Source organism: Drosophila santomea, chromosome X, assembly GCF_016746245.2.
Source record: "Drosophila santomea strain STO CAGO 1482 chromosome X, Prin_Dsan_1.1, whole genome shotgun sequence".
NCBI classification, from domain to species: Eukaryota; Metazoa; Arthropoda; class Insecta; order Diptera; family Drosophilidae; genus Drosophila; species Drosophila santomea.
In genome coordinates, this window is record NC_053021.2 from 10,299,878 (window position 1) to 10,322,495 (window position 22,618).

General features: G+C 45.7%; 5 protein-coding genes across 9 annotated transcripts; 2 read left to right on the plus strand and 3 right to left on the minus strand.

The window, feature by feature from the left end:
- Window positions 1-381: 381 nt before the first annotated feature.
- On the minus strand, window positions 382-3,698 carry LOC120456690. Of its 3 annotated transcripts, none has more exons than XM_039643655.2 (5): window positions 3,362-3,698; window positions 1,737-1,924; window positions 1,344-1,605; window positions 1,064-1,282; window positions 382-1,000 (listed from the first exon to the last, which is right to left on the minus strand). In XM_039643655.2, the coding sequence occupies exons 2-5, from the start codon at window positions 1,922-1,924 to the stop codon at window positions 701-703; spliced, it is 969 nt and encodes a 322-aa protein (XP_039499589.1). In that variant the 5' UTR covers window positions 3,362-3,698; the 3' UTR covers window positions 382-700. The 3 variants fall into 3 exon arrangements, with proteins under 3 accessions (XP_039499589.1, XP_039499588.1, XP_039499590.1); XM_039643654.2 differs by having other exon boundaries at window positions 1,737-1,938; XM_039643656.2 differs by lacking the exon at window positions 1,737-1,924.
- A 719-nt stretch (window positions 3,699-4,417) lies between these two features.
- Window positions 4,418-7,596, plus strand: LOC120455815 (trimeric intracellular cation channel type 1B.1). 3 transcript variants are annotated; one of them, XM_039642276.1, is made up of 4 exons: window positions 4,418-4,562; window positions 5,919-6,237; window positions 6,290-6,562; window positions 6,648-7,596. In XM_039642276.1, exons 2-4 carry the CDS (start codon window positions 5,960-5,962, stop codon window positions 6,925-6,927), a joined length of 831 nt encoding a protein of 276 aa, XP_039498210.1. In that variant the 5' UTR covers window positions 4,418-4,562; window positions 5,919-5,959; the 3' UTR covers window positions 6,928-7,596. The 3 variants fall into 3 exon arrangements, with proteins under 3 accessions (XP_039498210.1, XP_039498211.1, XP_039498212.1); XM_039642277.1 differs by having other exon boundaries at window positions 4,439-4,558; XM_039642278.1 differs by lacking the exon at window positions 4,418-4,562 and adding an exon at window positions 5,448-5,536.
- On the minus strand, window positions 7,226-10,293 carry LOC120455814 (negative elongation factor D). The gene is made up of 5 exons (XM_039642274.2): window positions 10,161-10,293; window positions 9,332-10,044; window positions 8,805-9,251; window positions 8,256-8,737; window positions 7,226-8,190 (listed from the first exon to the last, which is right to left on the minus strand). The coding sequence occupies exons 1-5, from the start codon at window positions 10,221-10,223 to the stop codon at window positions 8,159-8,161; spliced, it is 1,737 nt and encodes a 578-aa protein (XP_039498208.1). The 5' UTR covers window positions 10,224-10,293; the 3' UTR covers window positions 7,226-8,158.
- Window positions 10,294-10,581: 288 nt separating this feature from the next.
- Window positions 10,582-18,700, plus strand: LOC120455467 (serine/threonine-protein kinase ATR). The gene is made up of 5 exons (XM_039641689.1): window positions 10,582-10,874; window positions 10,936-13,147; window positions 13,200-13,493; window positions 13,559-18,259; window positions 18,318-18,700. The coding sequence occupies exons 1-5, from the start codon at window positions 10,648-10,650 to the stop codon at window positions 18,441-18,443; spliced, it is 7,560 nt and encodes a 2,519-aa protein (XP_039497623.1). The 5' UTR covers window positions 10,582-10,647; the 3' UTR covers window positions 18,444-18,700.
- Window positions 18,696-22,560, minus strand: LOC120455469 (phospholipid-transporting ATPase IF). The gene is made up of 7 exons (XM_039641690.2): window positions 22,124-22,560; window positions 21,938-22,063; window positions 21,297-21,873; window positions 20,826-21,240; window positions 20,153-20,744; window positions 19,290-20,082; window positions 18,696-19,224 (listed from the first exon to the last, which is right to left on the minus strand). Exons 1-7 carry the CDS (start codon window positions 22,323-22,325, stop codon window positions 18,738-18,740), a joined length of 3,192 nt encoding a protein of 1,063 aa, XP_039497624.1. The 5' UTR covers window positions 22,326-22,560; the 3' UTR covers window positions 18,696-18,737.
- Between the last annotated feature and the right edge of the window lie 58 nt (window positions 22,561-22,618).

A 22,618-nucleotide genomic window follows, 5' to 3' on the forward strand; every position in this document is an offset into this window, starting at 1 on the left:
TCTTTTTTATTGTTCCAGCCATATCTTTTCTATTATAGGGAAGATCAAATGGTTTAGAGAGAAAACGGCAAAATAAATTTTGATCGATTTATTGGCAATCCGAGAACAAACAAAAAAATCGCTTTTGATGCAACAAAATTAGTCTTAGGATTTATTGTTTTTAGTTTAATAAATTTTGTAATAAATGTAAACAATTTTAAGGATCTGAACCGATTATTTTGTTATTTATCGTTATTTAATATCAAATATTTCCTGGACGCACGTAAATGAAAGAGAAGGCATTATGGTTTTCATTTTTTCCTTTTAGTTATGTTTTCAGGTTATAAACAGCTTTGTTACCACAACTCCAAAGATGGCCCAACCTTCCAAGTGAAATAGAGCTTTTGTTGGTAGAAAATGTTTTATTTACAAAAATAGAAAATATCTACATATTTAAATATACATATGCTTCGATCACTTATTCAAAATCAAGCCAAGAGTGCACAACAAATAGTTGTAGTAATGTAGTTTTGGATTTCGACACATTTATTCGAATGTTCATAATGTTAGTTCCATGTAAACCATTATAAATTCGTTAATACTTCTGTTTTCTTCTGTCTTATGCAGATGCGTACGCTAAGTATACAAAATCGAATATATATTTTTACATAGTTCCTTGAGAGGTATTTTACATGGACGCGGATCCGTATTAGCGATCCATTTAAGATATAGTACAGTCGCAGCACATCAGTGAGTAGTACAAACATTTAACGACTTTCTCATCGTTGTCGTCGGCTTCCTTGCATTTCAATTTAGCCTTGTCATTGTCGTAGCCAAAGGATTTGGCATCCAATTGGTCGGCGTCCAGGCCCTCCACCTTCTTAGACTTCTTTCGCTTATTCTTATGCATCAGTTCGTTGCAGTTTCGCTGTTGCACCATCTCGTCGATCCAATCGAAGTCAATGGCGTTACCCTGAAACCTTGGGAAACTCGAAATGCTTTCAATCGAATTGATATCCTCCTGATTGTGCAAAAAAAAAAATTTATAGTTTAAAGAACATTATAGTTTACAACGAATATATACCTGATTGTTGTTGTGGTTCTTATATCTACTTTTCTGTGGCGTAGTTTGCTGGGAATGGGATGCGGGCGGCGACGAGCCCGGCTTATGGTTGGCCAGTGGCGAAGAAGTGGTTGCTATCGATGCTGTGGTTCCCGCAGAGCTATTTAGCACCACTTCTGTGTCCTGTGCTGCCGGCACACTTGGCACTTTGGGCAAGTCCTCAGGGCTTACAAAGTTGTGCTGCAACAGGACAATGGTTAGAATTCATTGAATTAAGCGGACACAAAATAACGTAACATACCAAGTCCTGTATTACAACGGTGGTAATCACGTTGGGCGAAGTCATGGCTCGGGTGGATGCTGTTGCAGTCTCGGAAGTAGGACTATCTGGGATCGGTGAGTTGGGACTCACAGGCGTGGTTGGCAATGTGGCAGTCTCCGAAACGATGATCAAGTCATCAGTGGACGCTCTCTCGCTGCTTGTACATCCTTGAACCATCGAGCAGGTGGCCACAATGCTCAGCGACGATGATGGTGAGTTGCCAGACAAATCGGGGGAGGGACTGTAAAATGGTTAATAATTAGATTTCTTATCAATACAACAAATTAGGTTGGGTAAAGCCGTTTTATAAATGTTTTGTTAATACAACTAAATCTACTTTAGTTACATATTACGAGTCTCCACCGTACTTACAGGTCAATTAACTCGGCCTGAGCCTTGCTGCCGCCCAAGGACCATACTTCGCTATTTTTCTGAGGACCCGAGTACGAGATCTGCTTGTTGGTGGTATTAAACCGACCCTTGGAATGGGACTTTCGACCCGGTATCCACAATATGCGCATACCGCTGGACTTGCTTTTCTTCGTTGAATTGGAAGCCATCTGAAAATCGTATACTGAATTCAGAAATTGAATGGTTATAATAACCTGTCTTTTGTTTATGTTCTTGTGTTTGTGAATTCTTTGGTCAAGTGTCATTCAGAAGTTTTGATAAAAATATTGGCCAACTACGCTTGAAAGTAAGCCTAAATACTCAATATACTTTAGACATAATTTTGAATTGTTATTTCAATTTTAATATAAATACTAATAATTACTAAATATTTTCTAAATCTATTTCTAAACACTTGAAACAGTCGTTGAGTTCGTAATTAAATTTCAAATCGACCTGTGTTCAAAAATGAAAGTTGAATTTAAAAAAAAATTTGTTTTCCAATTTTTGACCATGATTTTTGATGTTTGCCGAAAATCGTGTTTCTGCGACTATAAATATCAGTATTTTGATCAGAACTTTTGAAATATTGGTCCAATCATGGAATGTCATACGTCGTTGAGTTCGTAAATAAATTTCCTATCGAACTGAGTTCAAAAACGAAAGTTGTATTTTTAAAAATTTTTTGTTCAATTTTTTGTTCTTGTGTTGCTATCAATTCTTTGGTCAAGTGTCATTTCGAAGTTTTGATATAAATATTGTCTTTAGACATAATTATATTTAAATTTTAATATATATACTAATAATTACTAAATATTCTCTAAACACTTTAAACAGGCTTTAAAAAGTAGGAACATTAATACAAATATTTTGAATTTTTTCCAATTCGCTAATAGGATTCTAATCAGATCAAGTCTATGAATACTATACATACATAGATACATCATTCGGCAACATATCACAACATTCAGGGAATTGCGAAAATGACTTGCTAAATGAAGTAAATATTTATTTTCCTAAAAGTTAAGATTCTTAATGGGGTTTTTTTAAAATGAAAACATTGATTAAAATATACTCAATGCAAAGATACGTCTATTCATGAACACAGTATAACAAAGAAGAAGTAAATATTTATCGTGGTAAACAGCATGATATTGTTTGCTTACTACTTAGAAGAAATAACTGTTTACTTTAATTTCTTGTCAAATTGGCGCTATGAACGAAGACATTGTACGGCATAAATACGTCCACAAACGCTTGAAAAGGTATTTTCCCAATTGGAATTTGTTTTTGGATTACGTTATCGTCTGTATGTATGAACATACATATATATGTACGATGCGAATCGCGAAGACGTGAATAAAATTGAAAAAAGCGGTTTACCAAATAAACACATACAAATGTACAAAAGTCGAGATTCACAACACCACGCACATTTACTCCGCTATTAACATATATAACCACACATATATTTACTGCCTACACATATGTACATATTTTTGGGTGACAAATAAGTAGCAGAAGCACAAAAGCGAAATAATGTTAGTGGTTTAAACAGAAATTAGTCTATTCCTTTAAAATTACAACAGAACTTGGAATGCACTCACCTTTTCTCCTCAGATATTGACCTCAATATCACAAGGTTTTGTGCAAATAAAGCATTTGTGTAAGCCAAGTATATACATACGTATATATACTATCGTATGTGGGCTTCAATATATGTACATATAAACCGTGATGTGGTTTGAGATTCACAGTTAGAAAGTCACCGAATTTCTCTGAACAATGCCGTTGTTATGTTTATACCATGGGAACTTTTTGCAGCATTTGGAAGGGGGTCATTAAATTCTAATGATTACAAAGTTCGCGTTACATTATTTTATTTGTTTAAGGATCCGAGCGCATGTATATATCGAATAAACAAAACTCCGAATTGCTAGTGTTGGAAAAAACAGTGAACTCGCATTAGCTTTCTCTTTTTCTATCGCTTATCGTAAAATGCGTTATTCACACCGCAAACAGTAAGCTATCGATATTGTAGTCGTAGCCAACCATTTGAAGAAGTGGAATTTAAATGGCAATTAAACTAAATTACAAATAAAACTAGTTGTTGCCGCCTTTGTCCCAGCTATGCATAATTTATTTTTATAATAATTCAGTTGTGAGCCCTAAACGTCGATTGACTCCATCAACGGAAATGATATTTCATTTAAACATTTTAAAATATACTTTAGGGTCTATGTATGGGGTAAAAGTATCAGGTATTATACCATTTGAATTATCGCATTAATTATATTAAGATACCAACACAAAATTAAAAGTAGTGGATGAGAAGCATTCTTGAGTGCCCCTCCATGAGATTTATGAACGCGAACGGTCACATTTAACACGAATTGTTTAGTTTCGCGGAGCTTTTATCTGTTTGTTTACGTTTAGTCGCAATCAAATTATTTATGTAAGCACCCAACGAGCGTAAACAGTAGTTTCCCCAATAATAACTCCAAATGATCAGCATAAGCCACAGGAGTTTATCCCATTTTATGTTTACTTAGTCTGTAAATCGGTGGATAAATAAGTGCCACATAGTGCGGGCAATCAATTTCCGTTGAGTTTGAAAGAGCCGTCAGATTTCGATAATAGCACTCTGCTCGCGAGAGTTTCGGTTCTCTAGAAAGTCGGACATTCTAATAATATATCAGGTTCTCGAGAGCAGACCCCATACAATATAGTATAATATCTGGCCCAGTCTCCCAGTGTTCGTGCTGCAGTCTGCTATCCATTATCCGTTTGCTCGCGTGTTAGACGTAGGTAATTTCCTGCTTAATTCGTTTATTACTTACAAATATTTTCATTTTTCCTCACCGCGTGTGTGTGCCCGGATTGTAAGAGTGGCAGATAACTCCACTCACCTTAACCAGCCAACTATATAGATATAGATTTGTACCATCTTGTACATACATTATGTGCCTGCCGCCGACAAATCTCTTCCAACTTACGCCGCTCAAAAATAGCCAGGAGGCAGGCAATATATAGTATATGTACATAATAATACAGCTGTGGCTAAAATATTAGCACTTCTAGCGAGACTTATCCCATACATGTGTACATAAATATTTGCCAACTGCCAGGCATTACAAACCGAAACATCGGTCATTAGCCCTCGTCAATTTTGCAATATTTCGCTTGGACTACTTTAAAGTTTAGTACGATTAGATAAGATTAGGTGCCACTAGTCGGTATATGAATCAAATGGTAGTAAGTGCCTTTTCTAAACGAAAACTCAATATGCCGATTAGAAAAATGCATATCCTTTAAGGATATTTGTTTCGACAAGATATTCAAGATTGGAAACTTGTACACTTTTTTCCAAGTGCCAATTACTCAATTTCCAAATAGTCTTAGTCTTGCGAACGACTATTTTTGAGTTCTTGCTGGGCAGCAATCAATCTTCTCATTGCTGAAATCCTAAGAAAGGTGCTATTATCTTGGCCCCCATTGTCGGTATAAACAATCGTACGTTTGTATATATGTACCTATATGTCAGGCCCGACCCGGCGCGCTTCTTTTAACAGCCCTCATGGTGAAATTTATTTTTGGAGGTGCGGCAAAAACAGCGCAATTTTAATTCGAATTTTTTCTATGTTTCGTCTGCATGAACACACAATCTGACAACTTCTACAACACATCCCCTGTGCATCCGTGCACCGATTGCGCTGCAGTTAGAAAACCGCTTGAATTGCATTTGAAAAACAGCCCGCCAATACGTCGATATTATTGGGAATGTAAGGAAACACTAGTTGAGCGAATTGGGAACCGGTTATGAGCATAGACTCATGGGTATTTTTTGGCCATTATCCCCAGAATTACAGAGAATTTTCGAAAATATTGAAACACGAGTTTCTACTTTTCAGTTATGTAACGTTTTACGAAGCATTCATAGGCTGTGAAAGCTTTATTAGATTTTGTGGAACAACGTTTATTTGCACAAAATAATTTTATTCATTATTAAAGTAAGCTAAATTCGGTAGACTACATTTTATGAATATTATGAGGTGTGAAAAAAATCTAGGTGTCTAAAAACTTAATGGCTAGATGCCTGTTTCTGCAATATTTGTGAATATTTTGTTTGAAAAGTTTGAAACATAATGGAACTGCCGCTTTCAGATTATCATCCGTGAAGGCAGGACACAAGATCGGCTGTGATCATGGACCCGGAAGCATTTTTGGACGTGGCCAACCAGGTCATCAAGCTGAAAATGTTTCCGTTCTTCGACATCGCTCACAGTCTACTTGCCGCGCTGGCCGTGCGTGAGGACTTGGGCGCCAATGCCCAGGCGTTTTCGCGGAAGCATCCGCTCGCCTGCTGGCTCTCCACCATGCTGGTGATCTTCGCCGGCGGTATGGTGGCCAACGGACTGCTGGGCGAGCCGATATTGGCTCCCCTCAAGAACACGGGGCAGCTCCTCGTGGGAACTGCTGTGTGGTAAGTACATACGATGTTTGGTCATTCAAAATCTGAGTTAAATGTCGCGCAGGTACGTCGTCTTCTACACGCCATTCGACATCGGTTACAAGGTGGCCAAGTTCCTGCCCGTTAAGATCGTAGCCAGTGCCATGAAGGAGATCTATCGGGCAAAAAAGGTGTACGATGGTGTGGGACATGCGGCCAAGCTGTATCCGAATGCCTGGATAATCATGATCATCATCGGCACCCTGAAGGGCAACGGAGCCGGATTCACCAAGCTGATCGAGCGACTCATCCGTGGAGCATGGACTCCAACGGCCATGGAATTCATGCAGCCCAGCTTGTGAGTACTTCGCTTGCCTTTTTTGGCTTCTTTTTTTTAAACCTGGAATCCGGAATGTTGACACTTTCTGCATCTTGTAACACAGCTACACCAAGGCTTCCCTGCTGGCCTCGATCATCTTTGTGCTGGACAAGAAGACCGACTGGATCTCAGCGCCACATGCACTCGTTTACTTTGGCATCGTCATATTCCTGGTCTACTTTAAGCTGTCTTCCATCCTGCTGGGCATCCACGATCCCTTCCTGCCGCTGGAGAACCTTTGCTGTGCCATCTTTTTCGGCGGCATTTGGGACAGCCTGGCAAAGATCCTGGGCCGCGGGCAGGCCAAGGACGGCGATAGCAAAGATGTTAAGAAGAGCAACTAAACTATTTGTAGTCCGCCCTTCCCACGACAAATAGTACTTAACGCTGCCAACCAAAGCTAACGCCTAAACCGCACACAATTTATACATAATTAGCAATTTATACATAACGAACGAGATCTTCCCATGTGATTCGATTCAGAAGCGCAAGCCAAAGACATTTTTTGTGAGGCGTGAAAGTTTGCTCTTGAGGATCAGCACTTGGTTGGGTGTGCCAGCTGTTCCTCGACTCCGATTTCACGCCGAGTGTAAGCCCTCGAAAATTTGTATTGTTTTACGATTGGTAGGTTTTTTTTTGTTGTTTGTGAAAAAGCAGCTGCAGAAAGCACAGACTTATTAAGATGCCATGCTTAAGCGCTTTAAACATGGCCCTTACAGCTCATCTACAACTAAGACGACAGCCAATAATGATTTTAGACAAGGAGCACGCCGAGTCTTGTGACTTTTGCTGCAAAAGCGCGTGCTCAACGAACGAAATGTGTAAATATTGAAGTCGTTTCCATTGCAACCTTTTTTTTTTGTATACATTCTAAGAGATTTTTTTGCCGACGACCCATTCGAAAACTGAATGATAGATCATTGCTTCAAGATTGTGAACACGTATTCAAGCTGAATTTAAGGCAATTGTATGAGGTGTGAATGTTTATTGTTTGCAATAAAATTAAACTACGATTTTGGTTGACTTTCTTGTTATCTTGTGCAACGAAATGGGATTTCATGGGATTTATCCTGCTGCCAACATTGTTGTCAAATTTGTATTTTGCAATATATTTTGTTATAACGTACCATATCAGTAGCTTTATTATGTTTGTCCTTAAAAACTAAATATTTATACAATTAATTTTTCCTAAGATCTATACAATTTTTATGGATTCGAAAATATTGTTTTTTGGAAGCATAATAATGTAGTTCAAAATGTTGAATTAAATGCGTTTTTATAAATGTTAAAACAATTAAAAAGCACAGGCAATCGGCTTTTGAACAAAATATAAAAAAAGGACGAACAGTTTTTAAAGCCTAGTGAAAATTTACCAGTATAGATTTTATGTATATAATTAAATTTAGATAGATACATTGTAAATTTGTTTCATTTTTTAGCTTATTAGAAGAATTGCGTACTTCTCTTTGAAAGACTCCTTAAAAAATGTGTATTTAAAAAAAATGTACTTGAAAATTGGGTTTTTAGGGGTCTTTGAACAGAAGTCGCCTGTAAAGCACGTTCTATTGTCACTATCTATACAGTCGTGTAATGCGCCTTGCAGTGAACTGAAAAGGAGGAAAAACGTGGGTAAGCAGGTGGTGTGGCAACAAGTGGGCTACCAATAACATACCAATAAACTCGGACACGGGATCGTTGTCGCCCTCGCCGCGCATTGTGCCGGTGATCTCTTCGTTCTCCACCATCGGCAGGAACAGTTGCACGAATTCCGGCGAGTACGGATGTGTAATGGTCTCTAGCACTTCGGTGACAAAGTATCGGATTAGCGAAATGTCCGTGTCCTCGATGGCGCAGCACTGCTTTATGTATCTGAGAACAGGTACAACGCAGCCGCGTGTCAGCAGGTTAACCATCCGGTCCAGGATCATTTTCTTCATTTCCAGTTGAACGAGAATCTCCAACTCATCCTGCTTTGACTCAAACAAGCGGATGAGCAGGAACAGGATCTGCTGCTGCAGGGTGGGATGGACAGCGGCCACTTCATCGAGAACCGCCAAATGCGTGGGACAGCTGTCGGTGGAAAGCTTAAAATACGAAGGCTCCATGACCACGTTTTCGATCCACCGAATGACGCCAACGCCCACCACGGGATATCTATATTTAAAAGAGACATCCTAATGTTAGAGAAACCAATCATTTTCGGTCATATCGGTCTACTTACTTGATGCAATTGTACAGCGTCTGCAATTCGGCGATTAGCTCGGTGGATCCCTGGTCCACATTACAAATGGTATGTGCCTTTTCAATTGCCTGAATGGTGCTCTTAAGCTCCTCCTTGTTAAGCATGCGCTCAGTCATTGGTCGCTTTTTAGCCGGCTGGTCGATAACCGCGGACGCGTAGGCGAGCAGAAACATATACTTCGGCTTGTGCTCGGGATTAATCTTTACACCGGAACGAAAGAGGGCGTCTACCAGCAGCTCCAGAAACTGGGGGTTTCGTATCAAGTCAATGGGCGGTGGATCGGATCCGGAGTAGTTGCGAAACAGCACGGTGATATCGGCGGGATTTAGTGTATTGCGGGTGAGCATGGATGTTAGGGCTTGACATGCCTGCGGATAGACCGCCGAACCATTCAGGGCCATTGTAATAGGCGTCACATTTTGATTGCTAAACAAACAAGGAGGAAAGGTTTTATGTTACGTCTAACTGTGTGTACAAAGGTATAAAATCTTTAGATTTTTCCTTACTTCTGCAAGGCGTATTTAATAATTTCCTGGGAGAGACGCTTCATGTTGAATCCGCCCTTCTGCTCCTGGCTGAGGACCTGGATAAGCACCTGGGAATAGACGTAGGTGTGCTGCCCATGGCAGACCATGCGGGCGCACTCCTGAATGGCGCCATGCACGTCATCCGGATTGTTCAGAAACTTAACGATCGAGGTCTTTAGCACCCGCGAGAAAACCTCAATCTGCTGTGCCGCCGTCGAAATGGAAGTGATCTCGCTCTGGAAGCCCGCGTCCGAGATCAACTTGATTGTAAAGTTGAGCATCAGACAGTCGGGATACTCTTCGGCCAGTCGGTAGATTAGCGAGCGCCACGTATAGTGGTCGATCATCTCGGTAAGCCAGTCGGGCGTCTCACCCTCCTCCGTGAAGATGGTGTCCGCCTTCTTGGGATCGAAGGACTTAAGGATCATTTCCTTTAGATGATTCTCCACCATGGCCTGCACCTCGGTCACCTTGACGCCCGCCAAGATTAGCCACTCTGCAAGCAGGTTTGCCATCTGGGCCACCGCCTTGTAGTTCTCCGATAGCATCGATATAACCTCCTCCGGAGATCCGCCCGACTGGAAGTAGCGCTTCAGCTGCGTAAATATACCCGGCTCCATGATGTAGTCCGGTGTGAGGAACTTCTCCAGGCATTCCTGTATCGTCTTCTGCGGATTGTCCTCGAGCATTTCCTTTGATTGATATAGGAAAACATGGTCTTTAGTTGTTATCTTTTATGGTTTATATAGTAGCGTCATCAAATTGCCGGGATTGCTTGCCACGCCGTACACGCTTTATACTCAATTACCTCTGGATTGGTTTGCCCTTTGGCGCGGCCCTGCCAACCAGAGTCGTCGTATTCCACTTCCATATTTTCTTAAAAACTTATTTACAATAACATAAAAATATTTCTCTTATTTTGATTAATTCTGCATTTTTAGTGTGACTGTATATTCTAAACGCAAAAATGACGCCCACAATTGCGCGGGTTATGCGCCGTTTACACTTGGCAAACGCTTCAGTTAATTTGCTAGTAGTTTATCTTTTTATTCACTATTATATTATTCCATTTATTTATATTTATATATATTCCTTTATTTATATTATATATATTATTATAAGTTATATTTGTAAATATATATATTTGTATATATATGTAAATGCGTAGTTGGAATGTGGCTATTATTCAAGAAGAAGAAGAAGTACCCAAACATATCGATAATCACAATTGCCGCGGATGCCGGTTTTCGTAAACAAAGGTCGTGTTTTTGCGGGTTTTTAATAAACTTGGAAAAATGTCGACCCAACGGAAGGATATGTGGAAGTTGCTCTACAACCACGTGAACCGGAACGTTAGCAACTTTTCCGGGGTGTACAGCGTTATCGAAGACATATTGTGCCAGGAGCCGAGCCTGATAAGCTGTTCGTTGGTGCGGGAGCTGCACAACAAATTCCAGGACACGTTCCTCCTGTGGCTGCTCAACAAGCTGGCCAAGTGCCTCAGTGAGTCTCCAGATAGCAGGTAAGATTGACCACAAGCATTGGGCGCCAAACTTATGACCCACTTTTTTTTTTTGTTACAGCGAGTGCATCAATTTGCAAAGGAAAATACTCAGCTCGTGCTGTTCCAATCATCCAAAGCTTTATGAACGCCTTGTACTGGCCTATGTGGAAGCCATCGAGGAGACGCACCTGCAGCTGAGTTCCCTGGACTTTGGCAAATTGTCTAATGAGCCAAAACCCACCATAACTGTCAGGATTTTCCGATGCGATGTGGAATGCCTGCAAGAGTTCGATCCGCACTGCGCCATCGAAGACATCAAGGTGCCCCTTGAGCAAGCCGACATGTATGCCAAAAGCCTACTGGAGGTCCTCCAGCACGCCCATCACATTGGATACGCCACGCACGGTGACATCTTCTCGGGCAGCCTTCATCAGGCCCTGCTAATCCTCAAGGAGTGCGACATGGACACAAAACTGGCCAGCTTGAATTACTGCCACAGTGTCCTACGATCACAGTCGGCCAGCAGCTGGATAACAAATCCGGATGTTGAACATTACTCACACTTAACGCTAGAGGCGACGGCAATCATGTGGTCTGCGGTGGTCAAGTGGCTGGAGATGGGCTGTATGACGCGCCAGGAGTTGAAGCGGCTTAATATAACCACCAAGCTACTGCTGGAAGTTATGCAGATGCGTGCTCGGCCAGCCCACCATCTTGGCTACCTGCTCTTGAACGAGATTCTTAGTTTGCCGACTTCCATTGAACTAGACGTTGGATTGCTGGAGACCTTAAGTTCCTATATTCAAGGCCAGCTAGAGCATTCAGTTGTACCATTGGAGAAACTGGTGCACTTGCAGCAGCTTTTGTTAAGCCATTGGCACTGCCACCCCACACATTTAGTGCCCTTATTGGCGATAATGGGCTTGAAACAGGCTGAGATGCGTTCAGAAGTGGTGCATGTCCTGACCCAAAGCCTCGTTCAAATCATGCAGAAGGAGGAGGTATCGACGATGGATTGGCAGAAACTGATTGCTATTTTACGTGGCTTTAGGCAGTTGGAGCAACTCGTGCTGTCACAGAGTCAGCATAAAATAGCTGAACACGAGGGTCCCATCGATTTCTCAGTTCTGGCCATGTTACCGCTGCAGTGTGAAATCATAAAGGTGGCGGATACCAACTGGAATAACTTTTCAATGCAGTTGGTTGAGTTGGAATCAAGTTGCCCCTCAGACAAAAGGCACATATACTTGGAAATCTGCTCTCTTTTGATGCAAATCACATTTATCCGGCACTTTCTCAAGACTCAAACGCAACACCAGCTGCTGGCCATTCTTCAGCGACATATGGAACTGTCCCACCTTTGCGCCATTCGCTTGGAGCCACCTTCTAGTGTACATACCCAAATGCAAGGCTTCTATGCCCAGCAGTACATGAGTCTTATTCAATCCGAGGAGACACAGGAGACGTTTTGTAATAACCTTTCTCTGCTGTACATATCGGGTTTTATAAAGCCGGAGCAACTGATGAAAGCTCTGCCCACCATTATCAATCCAAGTGGACGTGCTCAAGTTATTCGACTATTGCTCTGCTCACAGCCAGGTACTTTAAGTGTTTTTAAAGTCCAAGATCGCATTGAGCTATACTGCCCGAAATGCATGCCACTGCCAAAGAAACTGCCAGGTACTTACCTCGGAAAATGCAAGCAACAGCTGCCATGTCCAGACTTTTCAAGCACCTCCCTCGAAATGATAGCAAAGGATTTTTTATTTCATCCCGATTTTCCATACATTGCCCAGCACCTGGATCTTCTCAGCTTTGAACCCAATGTGATTCTTGGTCTGCTGAGAGAAACGGAGGCACTGCAAAAGGTTAACATTAAGATCATCGGCCTGCTGGTCTCTGCGATGCGTGTGCGTTCGTCAGAGTTCTTGGAAAAATTGGCCAACCTTGTCCTAGCTGCTATTAAAGCAATGCTAGAGAAGCCGCTAGCAGAGCAAAATGTACTGCAGCAAAGACATATGCTCAACGTACTGACCGCCATTGCTCACATGGAGGACGATGAAATCTGGCTCTTTCACTGGTTCAAAATGACGTTCTTCTTTCTGGTGCACACTCGCTCACTGGTGGCACAAGAAGCTGTGCTGGCGGCCACCGAGATGTGTGCCACCCAGGGTCTGCAGACGATTCATCTATGGAACTGGTACAAGCGAGATGCTCTAGACCTCGCCGTTCGCCTGGCATTGAACGTTTATCTTTCGGATGGCGTACGCTTCACCCGATCCCTCAGAGCGGTGAGTAATTATATGAACTTTTTAGCACCAAATTTGACCGGTCTGTTTGCAGCTTACGAAAATGTTGGGATTCACGTGCGTTCAGGAGTTCACCTGCAAGTACCATCGCCTTTTGACGGCCATGGTCCTGCCGCATTGCATTGTGAATCCGCGTTGCAAGGGTGTTTTGGTATTGATAGCCAAGCAAATGCAGAAACACATTGGCACCTTGTTCTCCATCTCGTTCCTGCGGATCTACACGCACGTCTTCCTGACCGAGGAACCGGAGCTGGCCAACAGTTGCATTGAGCTGGTGGTCAGTTGCACACAATCCAGCCTGCAACAGCTAATGAATGCAGATGTCAAGGTTGGCAGCAGTTTATTTATATTTTTTATTATTTTCTTATTATTTTATTTGGTTATCTTTTGTAGCAAACGGTGGCCGAGTTGCTTATTTATTTCAACCGGAACCCCACATTCGTAATGCGATCCTTCCAAAGCCTCTTGCAGTTATCAATCGGTTCCGTGGAGGAGTTGTCAAGTCAAACCGCCAATGCAGAGTTTGCGAATTTCATTGCTGAGCGTTTCCTTGGTGTGATCACCTACTTCGAGAGCTGCCTGAGCGAACCGTCTTTTGAAAAGCCATTGAAGGAGGAGACTTTGTACAGTTTGGGCCAAATAATGCGATTCGTGGGCTCCCAGCATGTCACCCAGTTTCGATTCAAAATCATTGCCATGCTGAGTTTCGTTCACACCCTGCAGGAGCCACGGCTCCAGCGAATTTGTCTGAAGATCTGGCACATATTTCTGCATGTTGTAAATGTGCAGGAGCTGGGACCCTCGCTGGGCAGAATTGTGGCCACCTTGCAGCCGCTGCTGGCGGACAGCGAGAGCGTGAAGCAGGTCAACGATCTGTATGAATTTATAATCCTGCGCAATGCCTCCATGCTGGGCACCTTTATAACAGATCTGTACTTTCTAGATCGCATGGAGAATGTTTCGCCCTCCATTCAAAAATGCATCAGAAGGCACACAGCACACCTAGACCTGAAGGGATTGGCGGAGGAGGAGGATGGTCAACCGCCGCCGTTGGTGGAGCAGTTGCGTTTCCTTCAAAAGCACATAACCGATGAATGCCTCCAGGTGCGCGTCTATGCCCTCCAACATCTTGGCGAACTCTTCGGTAGGCGACGATCCCAGCTAAACAGTACGATTCTTAGGGAACTTCCGCTGGAGCCACTGCTTGAGCAGATTGTGAATGTTCTAATGGCCGGCTGCCAGCACGATGACAGTCAACTGCAAATGGCATCGGCCAAGTGCCTCGGAGAACTGGGAGCCATCGATGCAAGCTACCTGCCATCGAACTATAATTTTGCTAGTCCGCAGCAGTTGCCGCTCAACATTTTATCGGATGATTTTGCGGTTTTGGCGCTGAATTCGCTGTGCCGCGGCTATCAGTTCCAGCAGAAGACAAAGCATGTGGATAGTTTTTCGCTGGCCATCCAGGAGACGCTAGCCATTTGCGGCATCTCGCCCAAGGAACAGAAGAAGGTGCAGCTATGGCAATCGCTGCCTGCACGAATGCGCCAGGTAATGGAACCGATGCTTCATTCCTGTTACACCTGCGTTCATCGACCCAGCACCTGTTTGCAGCAGCCGCTCTTTGGCAGCCACTACTCTCACAACTTCTATGAGGAATGGGCGTTTCTCTGGGCAAGCCGATTGATTGACTACATCCCATCCTCGGATACGCGCCATCTGCTCAGCTCCTACAAGCCGTGCATCAAGCGGGATAGTAATATGCTAAGCACATTCTATCCGTACATTCTGTTGCACGCACTGATTGAGTGCACGCCGGAGCAGAGGAATCACATCCAGGAGGAGTTCATGGCGGTGCTGCAGGCCAACGAGGAAAGCTCGAGCTCAGTCAGGGGCCGCCAGGAACTTGGAGCCATTAAGGAAAACGCCTTCAAGCAATTCGAGTCTAAAAAGTACGCCGCGGGAATCAAGCCACTGGCTAGCAATTTGGTTTCGGAGCGAAAGGAAGATTCCAGTCGTGTTCCACGCTTGGCTGGCAAGCTGTGCGCTGAACTCTTGGATTTCCTGCAGCGCTGGCTGAGGGAGTGGCAGCGAATTCACGGCCGAAGCACCGGCGGAAAACCACCAGAAACGATAGATCCTAACTACCGAAAGATCCATGAGTTTGTCAATCTGATACCCAAGCTATTGGTATCTCGAGCCAGCTACAATTGCGGCGAATATGCTCGTTCGCTTAGCTACCTGGAAAGCTATCTGGAGGAAGGCGAGGACAAGTCGAAAAGGTTGTTGGAACAATTTACATTCCTCGTTGAAGTGTACGGCTCACTCAGGGATCCCGATTCTGTGGAGGGTGCCGTGCAGGTTCGCAGCTACGACATGAGTGTGACGCAAGACATTCTCGTCAATCGGCTGGTGGAGCGGCAGCAGGACATGATCACCTCCTACGAGCAGCTGCTCTCCAGCACGGACCAGATGCAGCCGGATCACGTGCGCGCCATGATCGATGCATACTTGAGGGACACCCCGAAAACAGCACAGCTAATCGCCGATGGTCTGTGGCAGCGACTATCCGATCAGTACTCCGATCAATGCTTTGCCGAGTGCAAATCAGAGTTACTCTGGCGCCTGGGCAGCTATGATGAGCTGGAGGAGCTGCAGTCCAACTGGCCAGCTCAGTGTTCGCAAGGCTGTCTTAAGCTGCGCAGGCCACTTACCACGCGCACCGAGTTCGACTCGTTGCTGGACGAGATGCGCGAATCGGTGCTGGAGGAGCTGCGTAGCTGCTCGGCTGTTCAGCAGCACTCATATGCCAATGCATACGATGCCGTGCTGAAACTTCACTTGGTTCATGAACTCCACTGCAGCCAGGAGCTCGTGGAGAAGCTCGAACAGGATCAGGATCGCGACAAGCAGGAGAAGCTAATGAAAACATACTTCGAGGACTGGCAGCATCGCCTGCAGGTTATACAACCGCAAGTACGCGTCCAGGAGTCTATATACAGCTTTCGGCGAAATATACTCGCCGAGCTACAACGCCGCCTGACATCACAGCGCACCCATTTGCTGCCCCATCTCAAGACGGAGCTGGCCAGAATCTGGCTCAACAGTGCCCAAATCAATCGCAACGCCGGTCAACTGCAGCGTGCCCAGCTTTACATACTCAAGGCGGCGGAGTACCAGCCCACGGGGCTCTTCATCGAGCGAGCCAAACTGCTGTGGCAAAAGGGGGATCAAGTGATGGCCATGAACTATCTGGAGGAGCAGCTGTCCATCATGCGATCGGGCTGCCAGGGCAACGTAAAGCAACTGGCACCGGAGCAACGGCATCTCTTCTTTCGCGGAAAGTACTTGCAGGCGGTGTATAGCGCCGAGTCCATGCACCTGTGCGCGGATGCAGTGCTGAAGTACTTCCAAGAGGCCATTGCTGTCCATCGCCAATCGGAGAGCTGTCACGTACAGATGGCGCAATTCTTGGAGAAGATACTCGAGGCCAGGCAGAGTGGCAAATCGGAGCACACTGGCGAGCGCGACGATATGCTGATCAATGTGATGGTCAACTATGCCAAGTCGCTGCGCTATGGCAGCGAGCATGTCTACCAGTCGATGCCACGACTGATCAGCCTCTGGCTGGACACCACCGAAACCTCCACCAACACAGAGCAGGTGAAGAAGATGAACGATTTGCTGACAAACTGCTGCACCGCACTGCCCACGGCTGTGTTCTACACGGTGTACTCCCAGATGCTGAGTCGCCTCTGTCATCCAGTGAACGATGTGTTCACCGTTCTCCGTAATGTGATAATCAAACTGGTGGAGGCGTATCCGCAGCAGTCGCTGTGGATGCTCTTGCCGCATTTCAAGTCGGCCAAGGCGCACAGGATCAAGCGCTGCAAGCTAGTGCTCACCGATAGCCGCCTGCAGAATTCCACGTTCCAAAAACTGCTGCAAGACTTTAACTCGCTCACAGAGCGTCTCATGGATCTCACCAACAAGGAGGTAGCCCTGGATCGCACGTACAAGTTGAGTGACCTGGACACACGCCTCTCCAAACTATGCAAACAGCCAGAATTTTCCAACATACTGCTGCCGTTTGAGAAGTACATGCAGCCAACACTGCCACTAAATTCCGACTCCAATTCATCTGCGGTGCCGCATCTTCAGGCAAGCACATCGACTGCCAACTGGTTTCCCTACCAGCAGATCTACATCAGTGGCTTCCAGGAGTCTGTGCTAATCCTGCGCTCGGCTGCCAAGCCCAAGAAGCTGACCATACGCTGCAGCGATGGCAAGGACTACGATGTGCTGGTGAAGCCCAAGGATGACTTGCGTCGCGATGCTCGCATGATGGAGTTCAATGGCCTGGTCAAACGATATCTGCACCAGGACGCACCGGCCAGGCAGCGGCGCCTCCACATCCGCACATATGCCGTGCTGCCGTTCAACGAGGAGTGCGGCCTGGTCGAGTGGCTGCCCAATCTGGCGTCGTATCGAAGTATATGTATGAGTCTGTATGCTCAGCGCAGGCAGGTGATGTCCACCCGAGTCCTGCAGAGTCTGGCTGTGCCGCTGCACGAATCGATAGAGCGCAAGAGAGAGGTCTTCACCAAGCAGCTGATACCTGCCCATCCGCCGGTCTTCCAGGAGTGGCTGCGTCAACGCTTCGCCACACCGCACAGTTGGTACGAGGCGAGAAATACCTACATTCGTACCGTGGCCGTCATGTCCATGGTGGGATACATACTCGGGCTGGGCGATCGCCACGGGGAGAACATCCTGTTCGCCGAGGGCAACGGCGACGCTGTTCACGTCGACTTCAATTGCCTGTTCAATCAGGGCGAGCTGCTGACCTATCCGGAGGTGGTGCCCTTCCGTCTCACACAGAACATGATCGTTGCCATGGGCCCGCTGGGCGTGGAGGGCAGCTATCGCAAGTGCTGCGAGATTACGCTGCGTCTTCTGAAGCAGGAGACCAAGACCCTGATGTCCATCCTTCGGCCCTTTGTCTACGATGTGGGTGCACAGACGCGGAATGGCGCCGCCACGGCCAAAATCACAAAGGATGTGCAGCGCATCGCCGATCGCCTGCAAGGACACGTAAGTACAGTGCCTCAGCTTTGTTGTTTCAAGCTAATGAATGCTTTACTTCTTGCAGGTTAAACGCCAGCAGGCGAACAGCATTCCCCTTTCGACCGAAGGACAGGTGAACTTCCTCATTAACGAGGCCACCAAGGTGGACAACTTGGCCGTCATGTACATTGGCTGGGGAGCGTTTCTTTGAAGCGTTTCTCTGTTGTTTTATTCATGTTGAATTTATATAAGTCAGGGAAAGTAGATATGCACAATTATTGCCTCGATTGTTAATTGTTAAGTATCCGGGATACATATACATGCTGTTGCATTTGACAATAATTCCTTCTGTTACACAAGTTAAAAAGCACATACTTAATTAAACTTAATACCTAATTAAATACACCTCTGTTAACTGTTATGTACAAAGCACTATTATAAGGAAATATTCATAAACTGTCCATCGAATTCATTGGCTGCTTTATTAAAATCATTTGTAAGTGTCTTAGACAACTGGCCCACTCTTGGGTGGCACCTTCCTGTACATATCGTTAACGACCTTGATAACAAAGTCGGGCAGCAGGCAAGCTGCCGAGCAAATGATGGTGAACAGCCAGATGGGAAGCGAGCTGAGGAACTGGTTGTAGACATCGTACAGCTCGCCACTGGCGTACAGGTTGTAGAGGTAGGTGGTCAGCATGAAGGCGGCAATGGAGGCGAGGATCATGGCAAAGTTGCGATAGGTCATGTAGCGGGCAACCAGCAGCAGTTTCAGGTTGCCCACAATCACGATGATGGTGATGAGCATGGTGCCAAAGGTCTGGAAGCTGGCAGTCTGTCCGCCATTGAAGAGGACATTCGCATCGTTGAGCATCGCGTAGGTGAAGTAGAAGATTATAAAGCACTGGACAAATCCGTTGAGTATCCACAAACTGAAAACTCCCATCGAGGCTTGCCTGTTGTGCGCTAGTGGCTTGTATAGCTCCGGATGACTGTAATGGCAATGGAACAGGGTAAGATGATGCACTTGTGGCATAAGCAATATTGCCATCCTTACCTGAGCAGTGTCTCCTCGCTGTAATCCTTATCGGAAATGGCCAGAACCGTGAAACTGAACGAGATATAGACGATGTCGAAGAGCCAAAGATACAGCGAATTGTAGACGTTGGTGGCGGAGTATAGATCGTACACCTGGTAGAGAGCCATGCACCCGGTGATGATTATGTTCTTGTAGCAGTAGAACAGCACCAGGAAGGCCAGGCGCTGTGAGTTGTAGTGCCCGTGGACGAGCAGCAGGCGGCGCAGCATTTCGAAGCGGGCAATCGCAAAGTCGGCACATCGGGCGGCTTGTTTTCCCTCACGACCCGTGATCCCAATGCCAATGTGCGCCTCCTGGATCATGGACACATCGTTGGCGCCGTCGCCAATGGCAGCCGTAATGTGCTTCTTGCGCCGCTTGATCAGCGTAACAATCTCGCACTTTTGCAGCGGACTTAGGCGGCAACAGAGTACCGCGCGGCAGCGCAGGGCAAGATCGGCAAACTGACGTGGTGTGTGCGCCAGCAGGGCGGCTATAGTGGTTCCATCTATAATCAGCACCTCCGGATCGTCAACGCCAATCATTTCCAGTCGTGCCAGGAGCTCCGCTGGCTCCGTCATATTGATGATAAAGTGCTGCTTCGATCCCGGCGGAATGTGGCGACAGGCGAGTCCAATGTTGTAGGCCGTTTCCACTTTGTCGCCGGTGAGCACCCAGATCTTTAGGCCAGCCGCTTGCAGCGCCTCTAGGGTCTCGCCCACTTCCTCCTGCAGTGCGTCTTCCAAGGCGGTGGCGCCCAGCAGGTCCAGCTCTGTGGAGAGTTAAGAGTTCTTATTGCTGAAAGTCAAGTAATTCGATGGACCATATTTGCTCCTGCTTACCATTCTCGACTGCTTCATAGCACTCTGATATTAGTTCGTTCCTGTTGCTCAGCTGGGTGTTGGCATTCCGGTAGAGCTCCTCGAAGTGGGTTAACTCTGCATCGGTCAGTGTGCGTCGTGCCACTGCCATTGTGCGCAGGCCGTTCTGGGCGTACTTCGTTATCTGGGCGTCCGTCTGCTCCACGAGAGGATTCGGCTTGCAACGTGGAAAGATGGCGCTCTCCGCTCCTTTTGAGTACAGCCAGATTGTGCCGCTCTGATCCCTGACAATGACGCTCATCCGCTGGCGCTCCGAACTGAACTCCAGAACGTGCAGTCTTTGGAACTGCAGCTTCTCTGCGCTCGGATACCGGCAGATGTGGAGGACATCATTCCGCTGACCCTCATACACTAGACCCAGACTGGCACAGCCCTCGAGGAGAGCCTTCTCATCGGGACTGGACGCCTGGTAGCGTTCAACAATGTTCCTGCTCATCAAGCGACTGCGTTCCGACACGGATTCCGACGACTCCAGAGTCTTCTCTCCCACTTCCTGGAGCACTTCTACCGTGTGGCACACGGCCAGTGCCTCGAAAAGCACTGCTGCATCAGCCTTAAAAGGAAGGCAAAGTAAAAGGATATTTCTTCGATAGTAAAAGGATATTTGCTTCGATAGAAGAAAAGCGGCACTTACATCGAGATTTTGCAGTTCAAACTTTTCACCGTTGCCCTCTGCAATAAGTTGGGTATTTTGGAGCTGATAGTTGATATTGGACACATAGCAATTGACGAACTTCATGAGGTTCTTGGTGAGGGTGCCTGTTTTGTCGGAGAATAGGATATTGACCTGACCCAGTTCCTCGTTCAGATTGGACGCGTTGACGCGACAGGGCTGATCGGTTTCCTCATCGTACAGATGCAGATCATTGTGCATGAAGTGCATACCGAATATGCGATACACTTCGATGTTCATGTACGCGGAAATGGGCACCATGTAATTGAAGAGCAGCAGAAAGGAGAGGAAGTCCTCGAAGATTTGCCACGCAGAATTCAAGTTGGTGGGTGGCCCCATATACGGCATGGTGGGCACAATCTTCACCTCCTTATGACTGCAAAAAAAAAACAGATTTAAAAACAAGATCTCTCATTGTAGATATAGACCCACCGTTCGATGAGATACAAAACCACCACCACCACAATCATTCCCACGATGAGGGCCACCATGAACCTGTTGATGTACTTCTCGCTGGATGCCGACTTGTTGCCGGTGTAGCGGCTATTCAGCTGCAACTTGGTGTGCATTCCGGTGTAGATGGCACAGCCCACCACCCGCTCGGTGCTCTTAACTCGGACACCGCGCAGGAGCAGATTATCAATGGTCAGGGGCAGGGCGTCAGCAGCGTCATTCGTCCCTGTCCTCAACTCCAGACGGCCATTGAAGCTGTAGAGATCAGCGGTGGAGGGTTCGCACACAATGTTATCCCTGCCATCCTTGCCATTCCTGCCCTGCAGTTCATGATCATCGGGGGAGAGCACATAGTTTGTCGGCACGCAGATGGTCTTCAAATTGGTCTCGCCATCCAAATTGGCCGTGGTCACGTAGCACTTGCGATCCGCACTGGACGATTGAAGCAGTACCAGATCACAGGGCACATCCCCGTCGTTTCGCACCACCACAAGATCGCCTGGCACGATGAACTGCGAATCTATGACTTCCTCCTTGCCGTTCCTTATGACAGTTACTAGATATGGAGATAATCAATTCCCCCAAGCTTTTCTCATATTTTGCTAAATAGATTTCCTTACCTCTCGCTGCATTGACAAGTTTATCGCTTTTCGCTCGCGAATAGTCCTCCAATCCCTCCTTTAGAGCCGTAATGATCATGACAAAGAGCAGCGGCAGCAGGGAAACCAGTGGCGATATTGTTTCATCTAGTTGTTAAAATTATTGTTAAATAATTGCCCCATTGCCGAACAGCAAACCGTACTTACTTACGAAAAACGATACAATTGTGATGATCAGAAAGTAAAAGTAAACGGCGCGCCTAAACTGCTCATAGAAGTTGAGGGGCAGGAAAGTGAACCATGTGTATTTGGTGGTTGTCACCCGGTTGAGTGGCTTCTTTTGGCGACCATCGATGCCGCCAATCCTAATCCGCAGCGGATCCACTGACTTCTTCTTGCCAGCTGCCATTTTTTTTTTTACCAGTATTTAATGAGCTAATGCTGCCTTTCGGAGCAGAAGTTAGACTGAACTGTAGTTAGCCCACTGAATTAGCCACATAAATTGGCCAATGATAAAGATAATGTTCCATTCCCCCCCACTTATATAAAACCCATTTTGGCTTCCAAGTGGCCCTGTCACAATGGGTGTCCCATTGAAAAGTAAGGAATTCTTGTTTCCGTCGTTTTTGCCGATGACAGATTAGTCCAACCCAAGTTTAGATTAGACGCAATCGAATCATGTCAGATTAATAATAAAATTGA